This window comes from Chaetodon auriga, chromosome 18, assembly GCF_051107435.1.
Source record: "Chaetodon auriga isolate fChaAug3 chromosome 18, fChaAug3.hap1, whole genome shotgun sequence".
Classification (NCBI taxonomy): domain Eukaryota; kingdom Metazoa; phylum Chordata; class Actinopteri; order Chaetodontiformes; family Chaetodontidae; genus Chaetodon; species Chaetodon auriga.
Window position 1 is genome coordinate 16,104,730 of NC_135091.1, and position 19,858 is coordinate 16,124,587.

Genomic DNA, 19,858 nt, shown 5'->3' on the forward strand with positions numbered 1-19,858 from the left:
GCCCGCTCCAGACCGTGATACAAAGAAAGTGATTTAATCAGCACGGTTTCCAACAGCATGGTTGACAAACATCATGGCTTTACAAACTCCTCCAAGTGGTTTATCTTCAACCCAAGTACAATTCCAAGGGCAAAAGCAAGTGATAAGCAAGTTTCCAACGGTCGCTGCAGGTCAGTCTACAGGTATTTGTGGTAGGTAGGCTGGAAAACATCACATTAAATGAAAGAGCTCAAAGCACCTCAAACATTTTTGTAATCTCTGGACTTTAATTCCTCAGTTTCAGCGAGGGAAACCTGGCTGAGAGGAACAGTCACGTTGCTGTTTGCAATTACATTTTTGCCTCCATAGACAGAAATGCAGAGACTTAACGTACTGCATGGCGCTGCAGACAGCTTGAGAGGAAACTCTGACGAGAAGAAAGTGTTTTATGTCAGGGCACATTTCTGAAGAGTGCAATTCCAGATCATAGTCACGAGTTCCACCTTTTATATTAGATTTATTAAAAGCAAATGCATCACAGAGTTGTTATTCAAGCCATTTCTGTGTGAACAAAAACAACAATATTGGAATGACTCACTCAAAGACAACAATGCCTGATGGAGAGGTACAGTTAAAAGAGACCCCAAAAAGTTGTGCTGTGCTAAAATACCACAAACATGAAAAAAAAGCATCTCTAAACTTGTGTTTAATCACTTTGATGAACATTTATAGGAATGGTCACAATGCCAGACAATGGCCAGCTTCCTGACTGGCTACACTGACATGGCCTCCAATTCTCATCAGTCAAGTGATAGAGCACAAACACACACGCGAACAGGACACTCGACAATGACACGTATGCCGTGTTTGGGGCGACCTAACACAGAAAAGTCAGACAAACACAGTCAAACAAAACAAACACTGGACACTGAAAGCAGATTTAAATGGAATGTCATTCCAGAAGATGACCACAGATGATAAATTATGACAGCAAATAAAAATGACATTTGAAGCATACCCAAGCAAATGTTGCAAATTTCAGTGACTACGTCATCTGTGCATTTACAATGCCTGTCAGTAGTGCTAGCACTGAAGTTAAGACCTGTAAGTAGTCAGTTAAAATACGCACCTTCCACTGAGACACATTTGGAGCTGCCTTTCAGATAACAGTTACATTTTTTTTCTCTCACAAAAATAAGATAGAGAGACGACAAAGACATTTCAAATAAATAAAGCTGTCTGTATGTCAGATGAGCGTGGGAGCAGCATCGTCATACGTACAGATCAAAGTTACCGCGTGTCATCGTGCTCACAGACGGGTGTCGACGCTGATTCACATCTCGCACTTGGGTGACAAAGAGTTGGTCAAAGGGGGTGAAAAAAAAAACCACACGTGTAGCTCATTATCTTATAGAAATGCTAAAGACGCTGGGCTCAAGTTTTTGAGTGCAGGTGTAAACAGTAAATAAGGCTGAAAAATATTTATAGAAAATAAGCAGTAAAAAATATTCCGTCTTGGTCTTGTTCCCTGGGATTCTTTCCCTGTTACATGTTTTCTTTTGGAACATTCGCTTTGCATTTTCTGAGAAACTGTAGAAAACATACTGTATCTATACATATATATATATATATATATCCTTTGGTTAGGGAATAAACCCAATATTCCATAATCTCTTTTCAAGTAAAAGTGATTAGAAAAAAAGCCATCAGATAAATACATAGAGAGTGAACATGCTAATGTTACTCCTGTGAAATAATGGATCTCTCTTTGAGGTTCGGGATGCTACCCTAAGGCAGTATAACCAACATGAGGACAAAAATATTTACATACATCATTTTTTTGTTGTGTTCATCATAGCAACGGTTATGATCGGATTTCTTTTTCTCCGAGTGCACGAGTAGGAACTCGTGGCAAAAATCGATCTACTTTGCTCTAGGTTGTTTGAATTACAGCGAAACTCCACATTGTTGTTATTATTGCACAAATAAGACACACATTCAATGTGCACAAAGGAATAAGACTCTATGTTAGACCGCTGCAGTCACAATAAGTTAGGACAAACTGAAAGGCCGTGAATGCACTTTGTAAAAACAGACACGTACAGAAGGATGAGGGTGATGTTGGCCCTCCCCTGCTGTGGGTGAAATCAGCTGGACCGGTCACAGACTGCACACAGGCTAATGAACAATGCTAGTCTGCGGGTTTCAAAACCGGGTGGACCTGTGAAGGACTTTGGTTCTGGGGAGTCCGCGGGAGTCTGATGTGAGGTATGGCAAAGTGGGAGACAGAGACTGGCTCAGAGGAAAATGAGGGACACAAAAAAGAGGGATATCAGATGTGAAAAGGCAAAGTAAAGGAGGGATAGTTGAGCTGGGGGGAGGGCTGGATGATAGTGGCTCAGTCCTGAAGCAGGCTCTCCTCGGCCATCCACCCAAGTGAGGGAAGAGGCTGTTCACGTCTGGAGTATTTCAGCTGCAGCAGGTCGCCCACTTCACTGATGGCCCCCAAAGCCTGGCAAAAAACAACAGGAAGAATGCTATTAATCTGAATCCAAAAGATAATATTTATGTCAATCACAATTACGTGAAGACACCCGGACGGGCGAGCCAGACAGTAAAGAAAAAGCCCCTCAGTACTATACACACAGCACAGCCTGAAAGAGGATCGCTTTGTAGGTGATAAATGAAGTGATAAGGTTTAATCACATTTGGATTTTCAAGCATTAAACATGACAGAAGGCTCCCTGCATAAACCACAACTGAACAGAAACTCCTCCACTTCTTTCCACAAGAGACTGTATCAGCATTGCAACACTGCAGGGCACCTGGAAACAATTTACCTTCCTCCTGACCTTTCTTCTGATTCCATGGTTTGAGAAATAGCGAGGGCTGGCTTTTCCAAAGACGGAAAAAGCGGCTCGTCGAAGTGCTCTACAAAGGCAGGCTGATGCCCTTTAAATGGACTATTACAAACGGTGTTGACATGCTCCTCAGTAAGATGAATGAAGTGTCTTTGGAGAGACAGAGCAGCTCAAATTAAAGTCTCTGTCTGAGCCACACTGTAATACTCGGAGACAACTTTGGTCTTCCAAGTTTCTTTATAATAAAGGACATACCAGGAGTCTTTATTAAGCTCACTCACCCCATGAGTCTGCAGACACACACACACACACACACACACACACACACACACACACACACACACACACACACACACACAAGTTGTGAAAAGCCTGCCAAGGGTGAGGATTCATGATCACCCTTGAATCCAAATAAAGTCTTATATCATGTATAGGATAAAATTAAGTCTTCAGCAATGTAAGTCCTGTCCTGTTACAACATTCCTTGAACTGGACCCGCTGGTGAAGAAGACAGACTGAGCTGAGATCAGATGTCTTTGTCCTCACATCTTGGATAATAAATAAAGACCAAATGGCAGCTCTATGTAACAAAATCCAGATTGTCCAAGAAACTAGTCTTGCTCTTTCTATATTGATGCATATAAGTGATGACAGCAGAGCAAATGCAAATATTCCTACAGACATACTTTCAGTTTGTGCTAACGTTTTGCCCAAAATACCCAGATTATTTAAAGCCGATGATCATTTTAAAGTGATTTCCATGCTGATTCTCAAGTTGTTTGTTCCCACTGCAAGTGGAAACTGCCAACATCATTTTCGAGTCCTTTTATGGCAAGACATCTGGGAACGTCTTCTGTCGTAAGAGAGTGAAGAGGAAATAAATGGAAATAAAATGTAAAGGAACTGCCGACTGCGTCCCTTGTGGTGATGAAAAATAAAAGTGTAAACCTATGGGGTGTCTCTGCTGGAAATTCCATTTTCAGAATCCAATTTGAACCTGGATTTTTTCATTATTGATATGAAAAAAGATAATATCGACACATCGTTCTTTTTGCACTTCCGTCGGTGATTGGCCTTATCGGGTGACTTACTGTGTCGAGCATCTCTCTGGTATGGGCGGCCGAAACACAGAAACGCGCCCTCGACTCAATGATGGGTGTTGCTGGGAAGCCGACGACCACTGTGCCGATGTTCCTCTTTAACATTTCCCGGCCAAATGCCCTGAAAAGCAACAGCAACATTAGACACAGGGCAACATTTGGCAAATCTAACTGCTGATTTGATCTCTCCACCACCAGCACCACATCTTAGATGGTGTTCTCTTTAATGTGTGAAACTGAAATCATAAACTACTTTCCGCACACCAAGTCAGATTCTATTTGGAGAAGGAAGAACAGTGAGAAAACTCAAACTAGACTCTTTCTGTCTTTTCCAAATGTGAAATCATTTGGGAGATTCTTCCAATTAGCCATCTTTATCATTCTTGATGTTCCAAGCACTGAAAATATCAAATAATATGAAATGGACCAGTCACACACCCAATTTTGGCAGGCATGTAGAGCATCATGGGTACTACGGGCGAGTCGTCGTTGCCATAGATGATGAAGCCCATGTCCCGGAGTCTCTTGCGGAAGTAGTTGGTGTTCTCTGATAGCTGTCTGAGGCGATCAGCACCTGGAAAGGGCAGATACACAAAGGGATATTTCTCATGATGTGGCCATGAGTCTGCTACGAAGCTTATTTCTGTTACCCAAAGCAAACTTGGATGGACGTCAGTTATATTACTACTTATACTTGATAGGTTTTTAGGTGATGGGCCTGCCTTACGTTACCAGGAGCTCAACACTATGAATGATGGTTTGTCCCCAGCAAGGATGTAACAGGAACATACCTTACATATATACCCTTTGACTGTTTAGCAGAAGTGACACAGGCAGTAACAAAACCTGAACACAACTGGTCAGCTGGACACCTTGGAGACGCATCATAGACACAGACACATAGACAGGTGTGAATGGTGATGTGTCTTGGCTCTCAGCTTGTGATCAGATTACCCAAGACACATGTTAATGTCTGGTGCAAACAGGGTTTTGCAGCCACCATAGGTTCTTCTACATGCTTGGAAAAGGAGGTTGGGCGGAGGGGGATTCAATTGATTCAGACATTTCTGCAACCTCACAGCTAGATGCCACTAAATCCTACACAGTGGTCTTATTTTTCTTTTTCCCTCGTAAGACCATTTCTCATCATCTGTGTGTGCACACATAAACTGTTCTGGATTGGTATTTTCCTCATTCTCGTGTTGCACCTATCATTTCTATTAGTACATGAAGTTTGGCAATCACACACACAGTTCCAGGCAACCTGCGCAGAGGTCTGATCAGCCAGAATAAGTAAAAACACCTGTGGGGGTGTGCAGGTCCAAAACACTATGTTTGAGTTACTATTTATGCTTGTATGCCTCATGGAACTGTATTATCAGCTCCTGTTCAGAGGCCAAGCGAAGGAAACAGAGGAATGCAGATATCATCAATAGTGGATAACAGTAGAAGTGCATGGTATTTGAAATGCAGAGCATGAATATCATCTAACAGCACAAGCCCGAGTTAGTCTGCTGCAGAAACGAAAACACGTCAGCCAAAACAAAATCAATAGGATGAGTAAAACTCATCACTAAATCACCAAACTCCACGTTTTTTCTCATGTCTTACACTTATTTTGGACAGCACTACACCACTTGCCTTTGAAGGCAACCGGGATTCTTTCAAGTTGAGGTCAAGGGGCTGAAAATGAACACGCATCAATCCTCACGTGTCAGTCTTATGCACATTGTGGATTCACTCACTGAATCCTCAGGCTGAGCCTCCAGAGATAGCATCTTAACCAAACAAATAACCATATGGCACAAAGCGCCAACAGCAACACACATCTGCCTGGCTGTGCTGAAAAACAGAGCAGAAACACCACGGCTTCAAAGTACCCTGAGACACAACAAAGTCTGACATTATATTTATCCAGACATTTTTTTTTCCACAGTCAAGGAATCCAAAACTATTCTCAGCACTGAGTGATATAAAAAAAAACAGTGGCATATGATATTCAGACATTTTGCTTTTCAAGCGCTTTAGCATTCTTTTCATATTGAAGAAAGCTTTGCCGGTCTTGTGTCCTTATTTCCCATCCACATATTTGATTGATGTAAGCTTCAAACAACAAATGCCCATTTTGATGCAGGCCTATGCCGGGAACCATGAGCAGCCGCCCTGAGCAACTTGAACGCAGCAACAAACTGTTAGCAGGCAGCTCAACTGTCACTTTGACTTTGTGTCAGTGTCTGAATCTTCAAAGGCCTGAATTTCAAACAGTGACAGGGCTGCAACCAATCAGACTGTCATTGTTAGTCTTCTACAAGGAAAAGTGGGATGTGTTGTAAGGTCAGCCAATCTGGCCTCCTCTTCTCCGGAATGGCTTGGAGAAAGAGTCGTTGACATTGTGCAACAGTCACACCATAAAGGCTGCTCCAGGTATTTATTCCCATATGATTGAACAACTGAGGAGCAAGGTAACCTGATCTTATATCAGCATTTTAAGGGAGGCCACATCAATCAAGCCCCGTAAAGAGTAAAAGGGTGCTGCCCTGCAAGAAAAACAAGACTTAGTGATCTGTTTGTGTGTGTAGGAGATGAGTCCAGCAGAGTTTGATCTGCACAGATCTCTGGCCCTAAGCACCATGCTGCTTTGTACCCAGCGTGAAGGCAAAGAAGCACACATACACAAAGAAACACACATCTGAAAGCCATAAAGGGAAAGTGTGAGCATACCACCACTCCAAGACCTTCCGTCAGCCCAGGGTGAATCAGAAGAGGAAGGCAACTGTCCACATATCAGTTTTTAAAAATGCACATCCAGAAAGATAAAGAAAAGAAGAGGAAATCAAACTGCAAGTTCAGTCAGACTGGGTAGTGAATAAAAAAAAAAGAAAAGAAATCACCTGTAACATTTAAGAGCAACTCTTCAGCTTACAAGTGTTTCTCAGAAGGTGAAGTAACCATGTCAAAATATAAAAAAATAACCAACATTTTGCTTAAGTGATACAGTTCTACTCAGAAAGGACCCTTCCACTGTCACTCATCTTGAAAAATAAGATCATGTGACATTCTCAAGTATTATTACTGCTATCCAATTTTGTCCTTGCAAGTGACATGGTGTGAAAAGAGACGTGTGAAGGGCATGCACCTTTGTGGCGTTTACACTGTGTCTGGAATGGGTTTACTCATGCCATACAGTTTGATAAGGCTATATAACCTTTATTTACTGGTAAATAATTGCCAGTTGGTCATATGTTGTAACCTTCATCACTTGACTGGGAATTAAACATTTCCAACAAGCACGATCAGCAGGAAGAAGCCAAAGTACAAAAAGTGGTAAAGCTCATGCAAATTGACTGAAACTGGATTTCTGTCAACCAGTCATCTGCTCCAGACCTCGGGTTTGCAGGAACGAATGAAGACTGAGCCACAGGCTTATACTGCCATCTTGTGGTCACTGATGGACAGTCATGCCAAACACAACCACTACTGTAACAGTACAATCTCAAACTGAAAAACACGAGCGACCTTGAAATTGTGGACAATTGCAGGAGCTGCAACGAAAAACACTGGCAAGCAAAGCTCACCAAGAAGAGCTTCTTCAGCCCACATACTAAACATGTGCCCTTAGCTTCAATTTGGCTTGTAAGTTTCACATTTGACCAAGCCAAATATCAAATTTATGTTTCTACTTGTTCAACGTTTCTTGTCCAGACAAAGGTGAGACCATATACTGAGGTGCCTTTTTAACGAGTCCCCTCTCATTACACAATGCTGCTGCCAATGCAGAGATGCACTTTAAGAGATTAGTGTCATTTTCTGGCACCCACCCAGTGTGGTCCCATCCTCTCCCATGATGATCTTCATAGAGGTGATTATCTGCTGGGCCACAGGAGGGGACATGGAGGTGGCGTACAGGGCGCTGTGAGAGTGGCATCGCAGGTAGTCGATCAGTTCCTGACAGAGAAATAACATTAAAGTTGTTTTTATTTTACATAGCAACTCTATTCTGACTGAAAACGAAAGCTTGGACTGAATCCTGTTCAGAAAAACAGGAAGCTGGTAAACTGTGTTGACCAATACCAACACAGAATGACACACAACATGCTGAGTCCCAGCAATCAGGAAATTGCAAAGGTCCCTAAAGAGGATGACTAAGGGTTCCCGCTACTGTAATCAGTTTTCTTCATCATCTCCCTTAGAACCGAGAAGGCTTCATATTCCACCGTCTGACCTCACAGCCTTTGTTTTACCTGTGCAAGAATTCACACACCTTTTTGCCTCCAATGTATCCTCCAGCAGCACCGAAGCTCTTGGTGAATGTTCCCATCATGATGTCAACATCTTTGGGATCCAGGCCAAAGTAGTCCACCACTCCTCTGCCGTTAGGTCCCAGGGCCCCGATACTGTGAGCCTCATCCAGGTACAGATACGCCTTGTAGCGCTTCTTCAGAGCGATGACCTCAGGCAGACGCACGACGGACCCCTCCATACTTCAGGATGAGAAAATGATGTGAAAAATCTTCTTCTACAGTAATGACATACTCAGAAATATACAGTTCATTTGGATGTGATGAGTTTTAATGTTCAAAAATCAATAATCTGGCAAAAGCTCTTTTATGAGAAATACAGTAACATCAGAAAGCTGCTGTGTAATTGAGGGCACATATTGCCCCTTTAGACAACAGCCAAACCTTTGTTTTGTCGTGTGTGTAGGTGTTAATGTCTGTGTAGGCTTTGTAGCAGCTGAAGCATTTACTTTGAAAATCCCTGTGGAAATGAAACTCCATTAACATTGCATTAGTACGGAACATTGAGCATGGAAGGCATTTGCTCTGGGAACTATATTGATCAGCAGGATTGACTGCCTTTATGGTAAGTACACTTCAAAGAACAAGGCATACATAATGCCTCAGGAAGAGGGGGTACACTCCAACATTGCCATTATTCTCTATATTTAAACAAAATGATATAAGGGAGTGTTGCCATTGTGGTGAAAAAAACTATTTGAATGAGAAATTGCGAAACGGGTATTCACACTTTGTCCCATCAAAAAAAAAAAAAAAAAAAAGCCTTGGGTCAGTATATTTGGGAAGTAGTTAAACGGAGAAATGTTCCTGCATTGAACTCTAATCTGCTGAGACACTGCTTCACTTATCTTATTAAAGTGCTTCATCTTTTTACTACAAATGAGTTTGCTGCAACAGTGACGATGGAGACATGGTCATATCATAAAAAGAACCTTTGGGACCTATGGCAGACTTAGTAAATCAATACCTTTGCATACACATCACCAATAGCAATGCCACAGAAGAATATACTGAAATACTACACACTAATATATGATTGTAAGTGTTATCAAACTTTTTCTCAAATGTACAAACACACTACTAGTCAAGCAAAATCAGTTAATGAGTCCTCACGCACAAAACTGTGGGTGTCAAGTAACTGACTGTAGAGAGTAATGTGATACCGCAGTATAACAGTATAAAGTATTTCAAGTGAAATAATAACAAAACAGAAGAAATAGAAACGTAATTAGCTTAACTGTCTTGCTTCAGCAATTGTAGCCTATGTGCTTGTGTGTGTAAGTGTACTGTATGTGTGAGAGAGCAGCAGGGGTTACTGTGCTTACCTGTATATGCCCTCCACCACAATGAGAATTTTCTTCCAGGGTCGGTGGGTTCTCGGCTGCCCATGTACGATAGCGTCTCTGAGCAGCTTCTCCAGGCTTTGCATGTCTGGAACACAGAGAAAAGACTTGCTGTCCACAGATAGATTTAACTCCCCTAAAGTAACATGAGAGCTTTCTTTAATTAATGGATGAGTGTCAATATTTAATGATCCCAACACTTTGAAGCATTTTGAAGCATTGTGAGTCAGCCTGCTTGGTGTAGGTCAGGAGCCATACCACACCCAATACTGTGTGATTCAACATAGTAAATAAGAGAATTAAGAAGTAAGTGAAGACGTGTCATCAAGATGAATTTGCATTGAGTGAAGTAACCTGCTGTAACTCACACTTATGTTAAATGTATTTGCTCTCCTGTTAGGTAAAGCTGTTTATAGCCAATTCCTGTTTCACAGTGTTAAAAGACCCATTTTAGCCACTTTAATCCAATGTGTTCTGTGTTACTGCATCCCTTGGGCGTGCTCTTCAGACAAAACTCTATCTAACTGTTCTTGGGTAAAGCGCTCATTATTAAAGGTCACCCACTGTTGTGTTTGAAGACCCGAATTGTGGAGCCAGACAGACGGGCGCCCAGCACCAGCGATGCGTGATTCAGCTCGTCACTCAGAATAAGACAACCCTGAAACAAGAAGAAAGAAGAAAAAAAGAGATTCTTTATAAACTAATGTTGCAGACTTTTGATTTTCTGAGCTGGTGAAGCCAGTTTCTGGAACCCTGAGCCAGCAGGATTTCACAGGCTGGAGTTATTAGAGTTGAGCAGCGACTTTGTAGCCCCAACTCAGATTCCATCCTCTTTGAGGAAGACGTACCAAGAGTCTCTGGAACATACAGACTTTGTATGACCAACGATCCAGACTGGCTCGAGTTAAGCTCTTCACATGAACCTGTACTGCTTTATGACTGTGTATGCCTGTTGCATTGAATAAAATACTAACACACTGACGTTCATATATGGTTTCTGCCCTCTGAAAAGTAGGAAAATGTCATACAAGTGCCCTGTTCCTTTTTGCTTGACAAATACTACTTAATTATTACTTTTAATAAATTAAAATGATGCTCCCAAATTAAATGTGTGACTGTTTTCTATTAGAACTAAAATGGATCCATGACATTGTGTGAAGTGTGAACAATAAATCAAAACTTATGTTATTAAAAACTCTAAAAACCTGCTGAATAATAAGCAAGATTTTGCTTAATCAGAGTATAAGCTTCTCACACAAAGAGTTTGATATCCACGTGCACGGATCATAACCAGTCAAACGGATTTCCAGGATGGGAATATTAACTTCTTAACTGAACTATTGCTGACACCTCATCCACCTCTCAAAGTCAACCCACCCAAGCATTCAGACAGGTCACACCATTTGCTCTGGTCAATGAATAAATGGGCTTGTTACACAACACACATACCATGACATAACAATGTCAGCTAGCAGAAAAGTTACAGGCAGAGTTAAGAATTGACGAACCCTTGTGACAAGGGCAGTGACTCAAATCTTTACTATTGTGCTCAGAGTTTCTCTCCCTGTTCGTTCACCACATGTCTGCTTTTCACTCCTGTGGTTGTCAGGAAATGTGGTCTGCCAGTCACGACGTACATACAATGTCAGCTCACATTTCTACTTCCTGTTCAAGTGATATTGGCTGAGGAAGAAAAGAGCAAGTAATGACGCAAGCAAGACCTGGTATGTATGATTTGTTGGGGTTAGAACAGCAGTGGCTGGGACTTATCAATCTGCAGCCCCCTGCACTCAGAATGTTTTGAAAGCTTTTGCCGGAAACTACTGTGTTGTGGAACAGTCTGAACTCTTCAAGCTTGGCTCACACAGGAAACAGTGTTTTTCCTGAACAGTAGCACTGTCAATGGCACTCACATACCCATCCAGTATGGGTACAGGGACCAGTGTAACTATAAAAGCACAGGCAAAAGAATGAACGCAATCAAACCAAGAAGAGTGGGATGTTGTAGAGAAACAAGGAAGTGAAGGAAATTCCATACCTTCCCGGTGAGAGCAGGAATGTTCATGGAGTTGGTTGCGAAGCCCATGCCAAAAGCCATGGATGACTCAACACCGAGGAACCTGGCAACCATCTGCTCCAGCTCCTCGTGGATGTCCAAGTTCCCTGGAAGTGACATAATCTCAGTTTAACTACAACCTCCCATCAGTGTACTTGAGCTTGCAGAGTTGCCTTATGAGAGAAATGTGTAAGTCACAGTTATTTCTTATGCCTGCACGAAGACATGCAAGCAGGTGATGTGATGCACAGTCTTGCCAATGTTGTCACACTATTCCACTGATCAACAGGTGGCAGTAACAAGCCAAGATGTGCTGCAATGCGCCACTAAAGGCAGGCTGTTTTTTTTTTCTTTTAAATCAGCTTTGCAAATGTTTTCTGAGGAATGAAATGTACTCTACTTGTCCAGGTCAAAAGGAGGCTGTGGCAAGGAATGTACTGAACAGAAAAGGACTTTAGCTTCAAAGCTTTCACAGTGTATCACTATATTTCAAACTCAATCTGTCAGTCCTTCAAAACCACTTGAGCCTGTGGCCTCTGCTGTGTGCTGAAGGAGCACCAGACAACACAGCTAAAGTACCATTTGATCATGAACTCAGTCTTTATAACAGACGCACTCTTAAGATGATGACAAATCATGAAAGCTTTTTTTTTTTTTTTTTTTAAAACACATCTCACGTCCAAAATAACCTGTTCTGACCCTTACCCATCTCACAGCGCGTGCTGCCCACTCCAACTCCATACTTTTGTGTGGACTCAATAGCAGCATCGGCACAAGCCCCAGTGTTCTCGGCAAAGCCAAGGTAGTTGTATGAGCCCATATTGATGACGTCCTTCACCACTTTGCCTGTGTGCCTGAGAGGGTCAGAGAACATCAGAGACACGGAACTGGTACCCTGATTCCAGGTTGATACAAATACTTATCTTCCACGTGCGTGCCTGTCAACCCTGGTTGCCCAGCAACCATTTCCTGCTCAATGTCATCCATTAACTGCCCCAGTTATCATGCACTGTGATAATATGCAATAGTTTATTGTCCCAAGGGAATTCAGCTAGCACAGTGCATACTCTACAGCACATACCAATGAGATAAATAGAATAATATGACACAACCTTCACTGTTATCACAGCAGTTTGTCTCCAGAGATATCAATGCACTCTCCCCGTTTGTTTGAACCTTTTCATAAAAGCCAGAATTCATTAGTCCAGCTAACACCAATATACATGTTTGTATATATTACTGTATATTTGTGTTTCAAAATATCACATAAGTTCTTAGATCAGCAAGTTAATGCGTTCTCAATTCTCTTGAGGTAACAAGAGGGAATAAAATGAAGGTAATGGGACAATATTAAATCAATTGTATGCCATTTATTTCAATTTTGTGCTGTCTCGCTTGTATTGGTACTAGATTGCATGTATATTACCTCATCATTTGGACGGTACTGTGTGTTTAGGGCTACTTGTGTTTTTGTTCAGTGCCATGTGACAGATACTAGTTTCAACATAGCCATCTGAATCATGACTTTCGTCACTCTTTTTATCAGAGACACGAGTTCAGTGACTGAAAGTGCAAATCAATGAACTTCCTGTAAAGCTTAGAATCAGAGGCACAGAAACACACACCTCAGGGGGAGTAATGACCCTTATTTACAACACCTTGGTTCTAAATTAATCCTGTACACATGGAACAACAAACGAGCAACTTACTCAAAGGTCCAGTTATAGTCATGGGAAACTCTCTCCACCAGGTCCATCTTAGCACCAGGAACGCTACAGATGGGTCGGTTCCAGTTGTCTCGAATCCTCATGTACAAGTTCCTGGTGTAAAAGTTCTCAAAGTCCTGATAGAGGGGGACAAAATCCTGCAAGAAAGTCTTGGAGTGAGTGATAGCTTCACATTCATTTTTTTTTTAACCAGCCTTTGCATTCAAAGTAGTCTAATGTAAATACTACTTTACCTTCTGCTCCTCTCTCTCCCGAGCCACGTGGCACTTCTCGATGTTCCACTGGCGAAGGAAGTCTCGGAGGTAGCCAAAGATGGTGAGGATGCCATAGCCCATGTAGGTGAGCACGGCCACCAGTAGAGGAGTCTCCTCAAATGATTCCAAAAAGGGCTTCTTGTACAGGCTGGAGTTGTGTGGGACATTTTGGTTCTAGAGGAAAATGAAGTGAAAGAATGTTTAATTCCAAGTCTCCTCAAGTTACAGTTACAGCTGAAATCAAGAAGTTTGCAAAGCTTTTAGCGGAATATTTATTTATGTTGAAAAAAATCCTGCTGGTTTCTCCTTTAAAATGTAATGGTTTATCTAAGCTTCAAGTCTGCCACACCAGGCAGCCCAATAAATTGTGATAGAAAGCAGACCAGGCCCATGCAGTATAAGGTGGGCACACGCTAGACGACAGCAGGGCCGTTATGTTAAAACTGTGTTTTTCTTGGAAGGAGAGTTCGAAACCTAATAAAGGTTACAAAAAGCACATTAATTCATGGAGACGTGCCTGTGCCACCATGGACCAGTGAGCAGTAATGTGGCCATCAATCCACTTTTCTAATTCACTGAGTTTTATGAATAGCGATATTGATCTTGGATTATGGTACCATATAAATGCGGTTACGCATTGGAGGAGCTGTGCAAAAACTTAAAAAACTAGCATGATTTCGAGCTGGACTGTGGACTGGCTGTCTACTAAACTGACATTAAACAAATGAGGGCGGTCACTTGTTGCAGGCTCTGGCCCGCAGCTTAGCAACCGTACCTCATGTGACCGGTCATGCTTCTCCAAGAAATACCTTTGAGGCAGGGAACAGGAGAGCACTGCACTGTGTGTGTGTGTGTGTGTGTGTGTGTGTGTGTGTGTGTGTGTGTGTGTGTGTGGTTTTTGTGTGTCTTTAAAGCCAGTCAAACAGGTCCCTTTCTCTAAAGTTCAAAAACACTAGCGGGCCAAAACCCATGAACAGTGAGCACAAAAACACATTCACATCCCAGCCTGAGACACCAACCACAGCAGCTAAATTCAGTTTGACGGACGTCACATTCCTTTAATCTTTCATACCTGTGGACAAACAGGGGCTGGGTAGAGGTAGGCCTGTGCCGCTCATTTATAGCACAGCAACTGTCCCTGGAACAGCACCCAACCAACAATCTCTGTGGAAATCTGCTCGTTCACATGCTTGCTCAGCAGCTCAACAGATGATGATCTTATTACATTGTATACACATTAAGAGAAGCTTGCACATGGTGTATGTTTCACAGCAGGCCTAAAAGAGTAAAGCGTCCTCTCCCCGCTAATTGCCTATTCAACCCAGGGCTCATTTTTAACGAGCTGTTATTGACACTAGATCCCAGCTGAAAGCTGTTAGTGAGATCACCTGCTCCCAGCCCTTTTTCCTATATTCTCCTTATAGGGATCATGGCTAGCTCAATGAGGAAAGATCAATTTTTCAGCTGCGGGCCCAGACCCACACCCAGGAGGACATTTATTACTGCTCTGCGACTGAGACTTACATACTGTATTTGTCTGATGAGAATTGAACATGTCGACCAGCTGATTTCAGGAACACAGAAGACACAGCCACATGAAACACAGAGCTCTAACACACCCTGGTTCTTCTTGCAAACACAGGTCTATGTGCATCTAACTCCAACTTCAGCTGCCTTATCAAGAACCAGCAGAACTACTTGCCACTTTGTGATGCCACTTTTTTGGTGATGATGGCAATCCTGATTATGACTAACCTTTATGTACTGCTATACACTGTTCATAATATCAGTTGACATCACTGAATAAAAATGATCAACATCCTGACCTGGCATAGTTCTGAGAGATATAAAAAAAACATCCATGGTGAAAATGCCATTGCCTTAAATGTGTGGACTCAAATACTTTACTTTTCCCTGTTTCCCCTTTCAACTGGGAATAAGACAAATACCTGATAGCATTATCAGCAGCGATATGACCTGCTATGCTTTAACTTGAAGCAGGATGGGAGCATTATACGCATATGGATGTAACTGGTATGGCAGCCATAGCATCTGGACCCAATTGTATTAATCCACTGAATGTTGGAAACAGCAGCTTCAGGCTGTCACAAGTCCAGAATCTGAAGTTTTCAAATTTCACTTCATCCAGTATGAACCCAAACAACTGAAAACAAAAAACAAAGGCGTGTGTGTGTGTGTGTGTGTACCCCACCTCCACCCCTACACACACACACAGACACACACATACACACACACACACACACACACACACACACACACACACACACACTGTGTTTTCTGTGCTTTTCATTCCACCCTAGGAGGGACCACACCCTTCACAGCCTGAGACATTCCTCTCCCGCTAAAGTGTCATGTAGAGAGCAGGCCTGCTGTCCTCTCCCTGGAGACAGATAGACAGCTTCTCTGGTAATAACACAACGGGGCCCTGGTCCTCTTCATACTAGAGTCTGTGTAAACACAGACCGGTCTAACTTAACCACACACACACACAGAAACAACAGGGTGTAAGGTTACAAGAAGAGTCACCACTACAATCCTCCCTGATCAGGTGGCTTGTACCACTAAACAAGAAGTTAAAAACGCAGAAGTACGCGAATCTTTCAAAGCACACAGTAGTGTTTACACGGTAAATTTTGCGTTTAATAGACCACAATGTTAATAATGTGAAGTATTTGGAAAGCAACGTGATTACAAATGAAGCATCAGAAGTTGAATTCCGGGTAGCTCCTGTCAACAGCTAGCTTGAAATGTGTCGCACTAGGACAAACCCCTGGGCTAACACGTAATGCTGAACACACTTCGTCCACGCAAAAATAGCGTTAATTCCATTAATGTTGACGTTACACCGTTGACTTGAGAGGTGATGTCAGGCTGCCGTCATTACGCCGCAGCACACACTTCTCGTGTGTCAGTTAGTAAAACATACTCCAAACAAGAATGTACAGTCGTCATAGAAACATGGAAAAAAAGAAATGCTACCACATGAGAGAGCTAACGTTGTTGTCTTAAATCAAATCATTCTATTACACAGTATCGCACACAGCGGTGCTTGTTTACAGCCCTCCCCTGTCGAGCAGTTGACGGTTGGGCCTTACCTTCTCCCTGGGGCGACGGTACTTCTGTGGCTGTTGAAACAAGCAGTGGTTCTTCACGAAGCCATTTTTACTCGATTTTCTACCATTTGGTGTGCGGTGACAGGCGTCTCCATTTAGCAGCTTGTTCGAGGAGCTCTCCGTCATCTTTGCTGGCCGGCTATGACTGGAAATTTCACGGTATGAAGTTGCCCAACTTGTGTAACGTTAATCGTGAAGTCATGTATGAGCAGGGAAAGAATACGGATTAAACGCCCACTCTGCACTGTGACCGCACGAGACTGCCGGAAATCCACGCCCCTGAGTGGTTTCATTGGCCAATGGTGTTACGCCAGTACAAAGATCGTCTATGTCAAAGTGGTGCATAACTCTGATATAAATTGCAGATCACATTGAGGCTAATAGGACCGTGTCCATGGTACACATGGCGGATGTTGTAAAGGCTGATGGCTGTATTTTAAAACACAATGTGTTTAACTTCTTCTTTTTTCACCAACAAATGAATAAAAGATTTACTAATTATGCACCAGTTTATTGCTGGCAGTTGTACACCACTAAGGGGACTAAAATTTTTCAGAAATTATGTCAAATAATATTTGATCTAACAATTACCTCAATAATTAAATATGAAAAATCTAATTGATAAGAACAACTCTGTGTGTGGATGCTACAACTAAAAAAAAAAAAAATGAAATTCTTAAATATTTCACCAGATATTGTGGGATGTGAAAGATGGTATTTTTGGTGCATCTGCATTTTTACGACTTATATTATGATTATTATTTATTAACATTTTCTAATAAATATAGTATATAGTGTTAAAAAAAAACGTGTTCCTGAAACAATAAAACACATTACTTTTTTTTCTAGTAACAGTAAAAATCTGAGTACGTTAAGTTTGTAGCGTGCTAACTTTGAATAGTGTGAGAGCTCTCGTTATGCTTCTCACTCTTTGCTAGGCGTCACCCTCTGTTCAGTGTGGGACGTCCTAAAGCCGAACCCATGGAAATAACCCATAATAACCTTTGCTTGGGCGTCATGTTAAAACCCTTTTCCACTGATGCTATTGCTCACCTGGGCTGGGAAGATGCAAAACAAGGGTCAAGGCCGTCTCCACAGAGGCGTCCACACCAGTAAAGGAGTGGAAGCATGACACACCACACTGCACCATCACCTGTCCAAGCCTGTATTGCAAAAGGTTAATAGTCTGCTTTGGAGTCTTTCCTAAAGCTTTTGAGCTTGGCTATGAAATAACTGAGTGGATTATATATGTAATAATAAAACTTCAAGTAGCCCTACTGGTTGGTCTAGCACTGAAAACTGCAGCTTCAACAAGAAGTTTGGCTTTATGAGTATCAGATTATTGTCGGTCAAAGCAGCACAAAGTGACATTGATTTGCAAGCCCTGCTGAAGTGCAGAAATGTGTGGTTGCCTCATCTAGCCCCTCTGAGGCTGTGGCTCCTGTTGCTGTAGAGGTAACAGTGCCACAGGTGGAGGAAACAGAATCACTTTCATCAACACCTCTAAATGGGTATATGGTGGGTGTATCACAGGTTATTAAAGTTCCCTCTGTCCTCACTGTTGGACGTGACTAATAACTGCACGTTCACAGTAACAGTGCACGTGATTTTCTTCAGAAAGAAAACAAGTGATTTACGACCGTTAGTCCACACTACGTCAGTTGTTTGATCATTAACAGAAATTACGAAGGGAACATTTACATCTGAACACCAGGACAAACTTTTATGTTAGAGGGGCAATATGAAAGATGTTTACCACACAAATTAATAATTAATCTTTAAAAAACATCTCTAAATGGAGCTTTGTAGCTGCAGTCCAGTAACTTTAGTACTTAGATTTCTCAGATATTGTAGATTTTCTGGGCCTTTTTTCTGGTTTTGCATTCCTACTTTTGCCTTTGTTGTGGCTGTGTTGATGGACTTTGGCTAATTTGGAAGATCTCCATTGGTCCAGACATCTTTGGCAGGTCGAGCTGCAGAGCTGACATCTCAAGCTGAAAGAAGTTGTAGTAATTTCATGGAGATTTCTGTTCTGTTTCAGTACATACAATAACATTGCTGATACTCTGAGCCTTTAATCATGCCAACCTGAAAAAGACTCAACCAACGTTTAAACCATGTCCCCACCTCGTATGACAAACAGACGAATCTATAATAGAGAAGTAATACACAAAAAGGGTTGCGGTGAGGTGCTGATCACTGAAGTAAACCTGAGAGTAGAAAAGAAGTGTCACACACTCTGGCTCTGGCTCCATATGATTTTCTTTAATTCAAATGATGTTTCAGCCACGAGGCCTTCATCAAGATCCACAGTCATGATCAGACGTGGGCACTCGTATGTTAAATAGGCCACACCCAGGTCACACACCTGTTGATGATGAGTTAATCATGTTCCACTGTTCCGCCATCATTTCTTAATTTTCATCAAAAACTCAAATAAAAAACAAACAAACAAAAAAACCAACAGCTAGGGTGGAGAAACAACGGTCTCCCCAGGCTATGGAGAGGTATGAATTTTAACAGGTAGTGCAGGAGGCTAAGGCTAAGACAACCTGGGAGCAAGCTCCAGGATGGGGACAGCAGAGCTGTGTGGCAGCAGCTGCTGCAGATGACCAACTATAAGCCTAAATACCCAGCCTGTAATGATGACCTCCCCGATGAACTTAATGAATTCTACTGCCGTTTTGATAAAATCTGAACCTGCTGACAGAGCAGAGGAGGTCCCCCTGAGCCACCCTTTGTGACAGGGGAGCATGAGGTCAGGTGTCCGCTGTGCAATCAGAATAGCTGCAGGCCCTCATCTTGTGTCCACAGCTACTTCAAAGTGGTGTGCTGCTGAACTTGCTGCTGTTTTGACAGGTATTTTCAGCTGGTCTGTCAGCCAGTGTAAAGTAGCAGCATGCTTTAAATCTGCAGTAATAATTCCTGTGCCAAAGAAACCCACCGTTAGCTGTTTAAATGACTACAGGCCTGTTGCCTTAACCTCTGTTGTAATCAAAATGTTTGAGCGTACAGTATGTAAACATCTGTGCAGTGCTGTGCTAGTACCCAACCAGTTTGTGTACAGAGCCAATAGCTTTCTGGGTGACGCTGTATTTCTCTGTCT

At 42.2% G+C, this 19,858-nt stretch overlaps 1 protein-coding gene across 1 annotated transcript; it reads right to left on the reverse strand.

Annotated features, from left to right (window-relative positions):
• Nucleotides 1-13: 13 nt before the first annotated feature.
• Nucleotides 14-17,027, reverse strand: sptlc2b (serine palmitoyltransferase, long chain base subunit 2b). The gene is made up of 12 exons (XM_076756420.1): nucleotides 16,735-17,027; nucleotides 13,598-13,792; nucleotides 13,347-13,501; nucleotides 12,343-12,491; nucleotides 11,620-11,744; nucleotides 10,146-10,239; nucleotides 9,564-9,669; nucleotides 8,202-8,421; nucleotides 7,759-7,885; nucleotides 4,379-4,514; nucleotides 3,932-4,061; nucleotides 14-2,491 (listed from the first exon to the last, which is right to left on the reverse strand). The coding sequence occupies exons 1-12, from the start codon at nucleotides 16,876-16,878 to the stop codon at nucleotides 2,378-2,380; spliced, it is 1,695 nt and encodes a 564-aa protein (XP_076612535.1). The 5' UTR covers nucleotides 16,879-17,027; the 3' UTR covers nucleotides 14-2,377.
• Nucleotides 17,028-19,858: the final 2,831 nt, after the last annotated feature.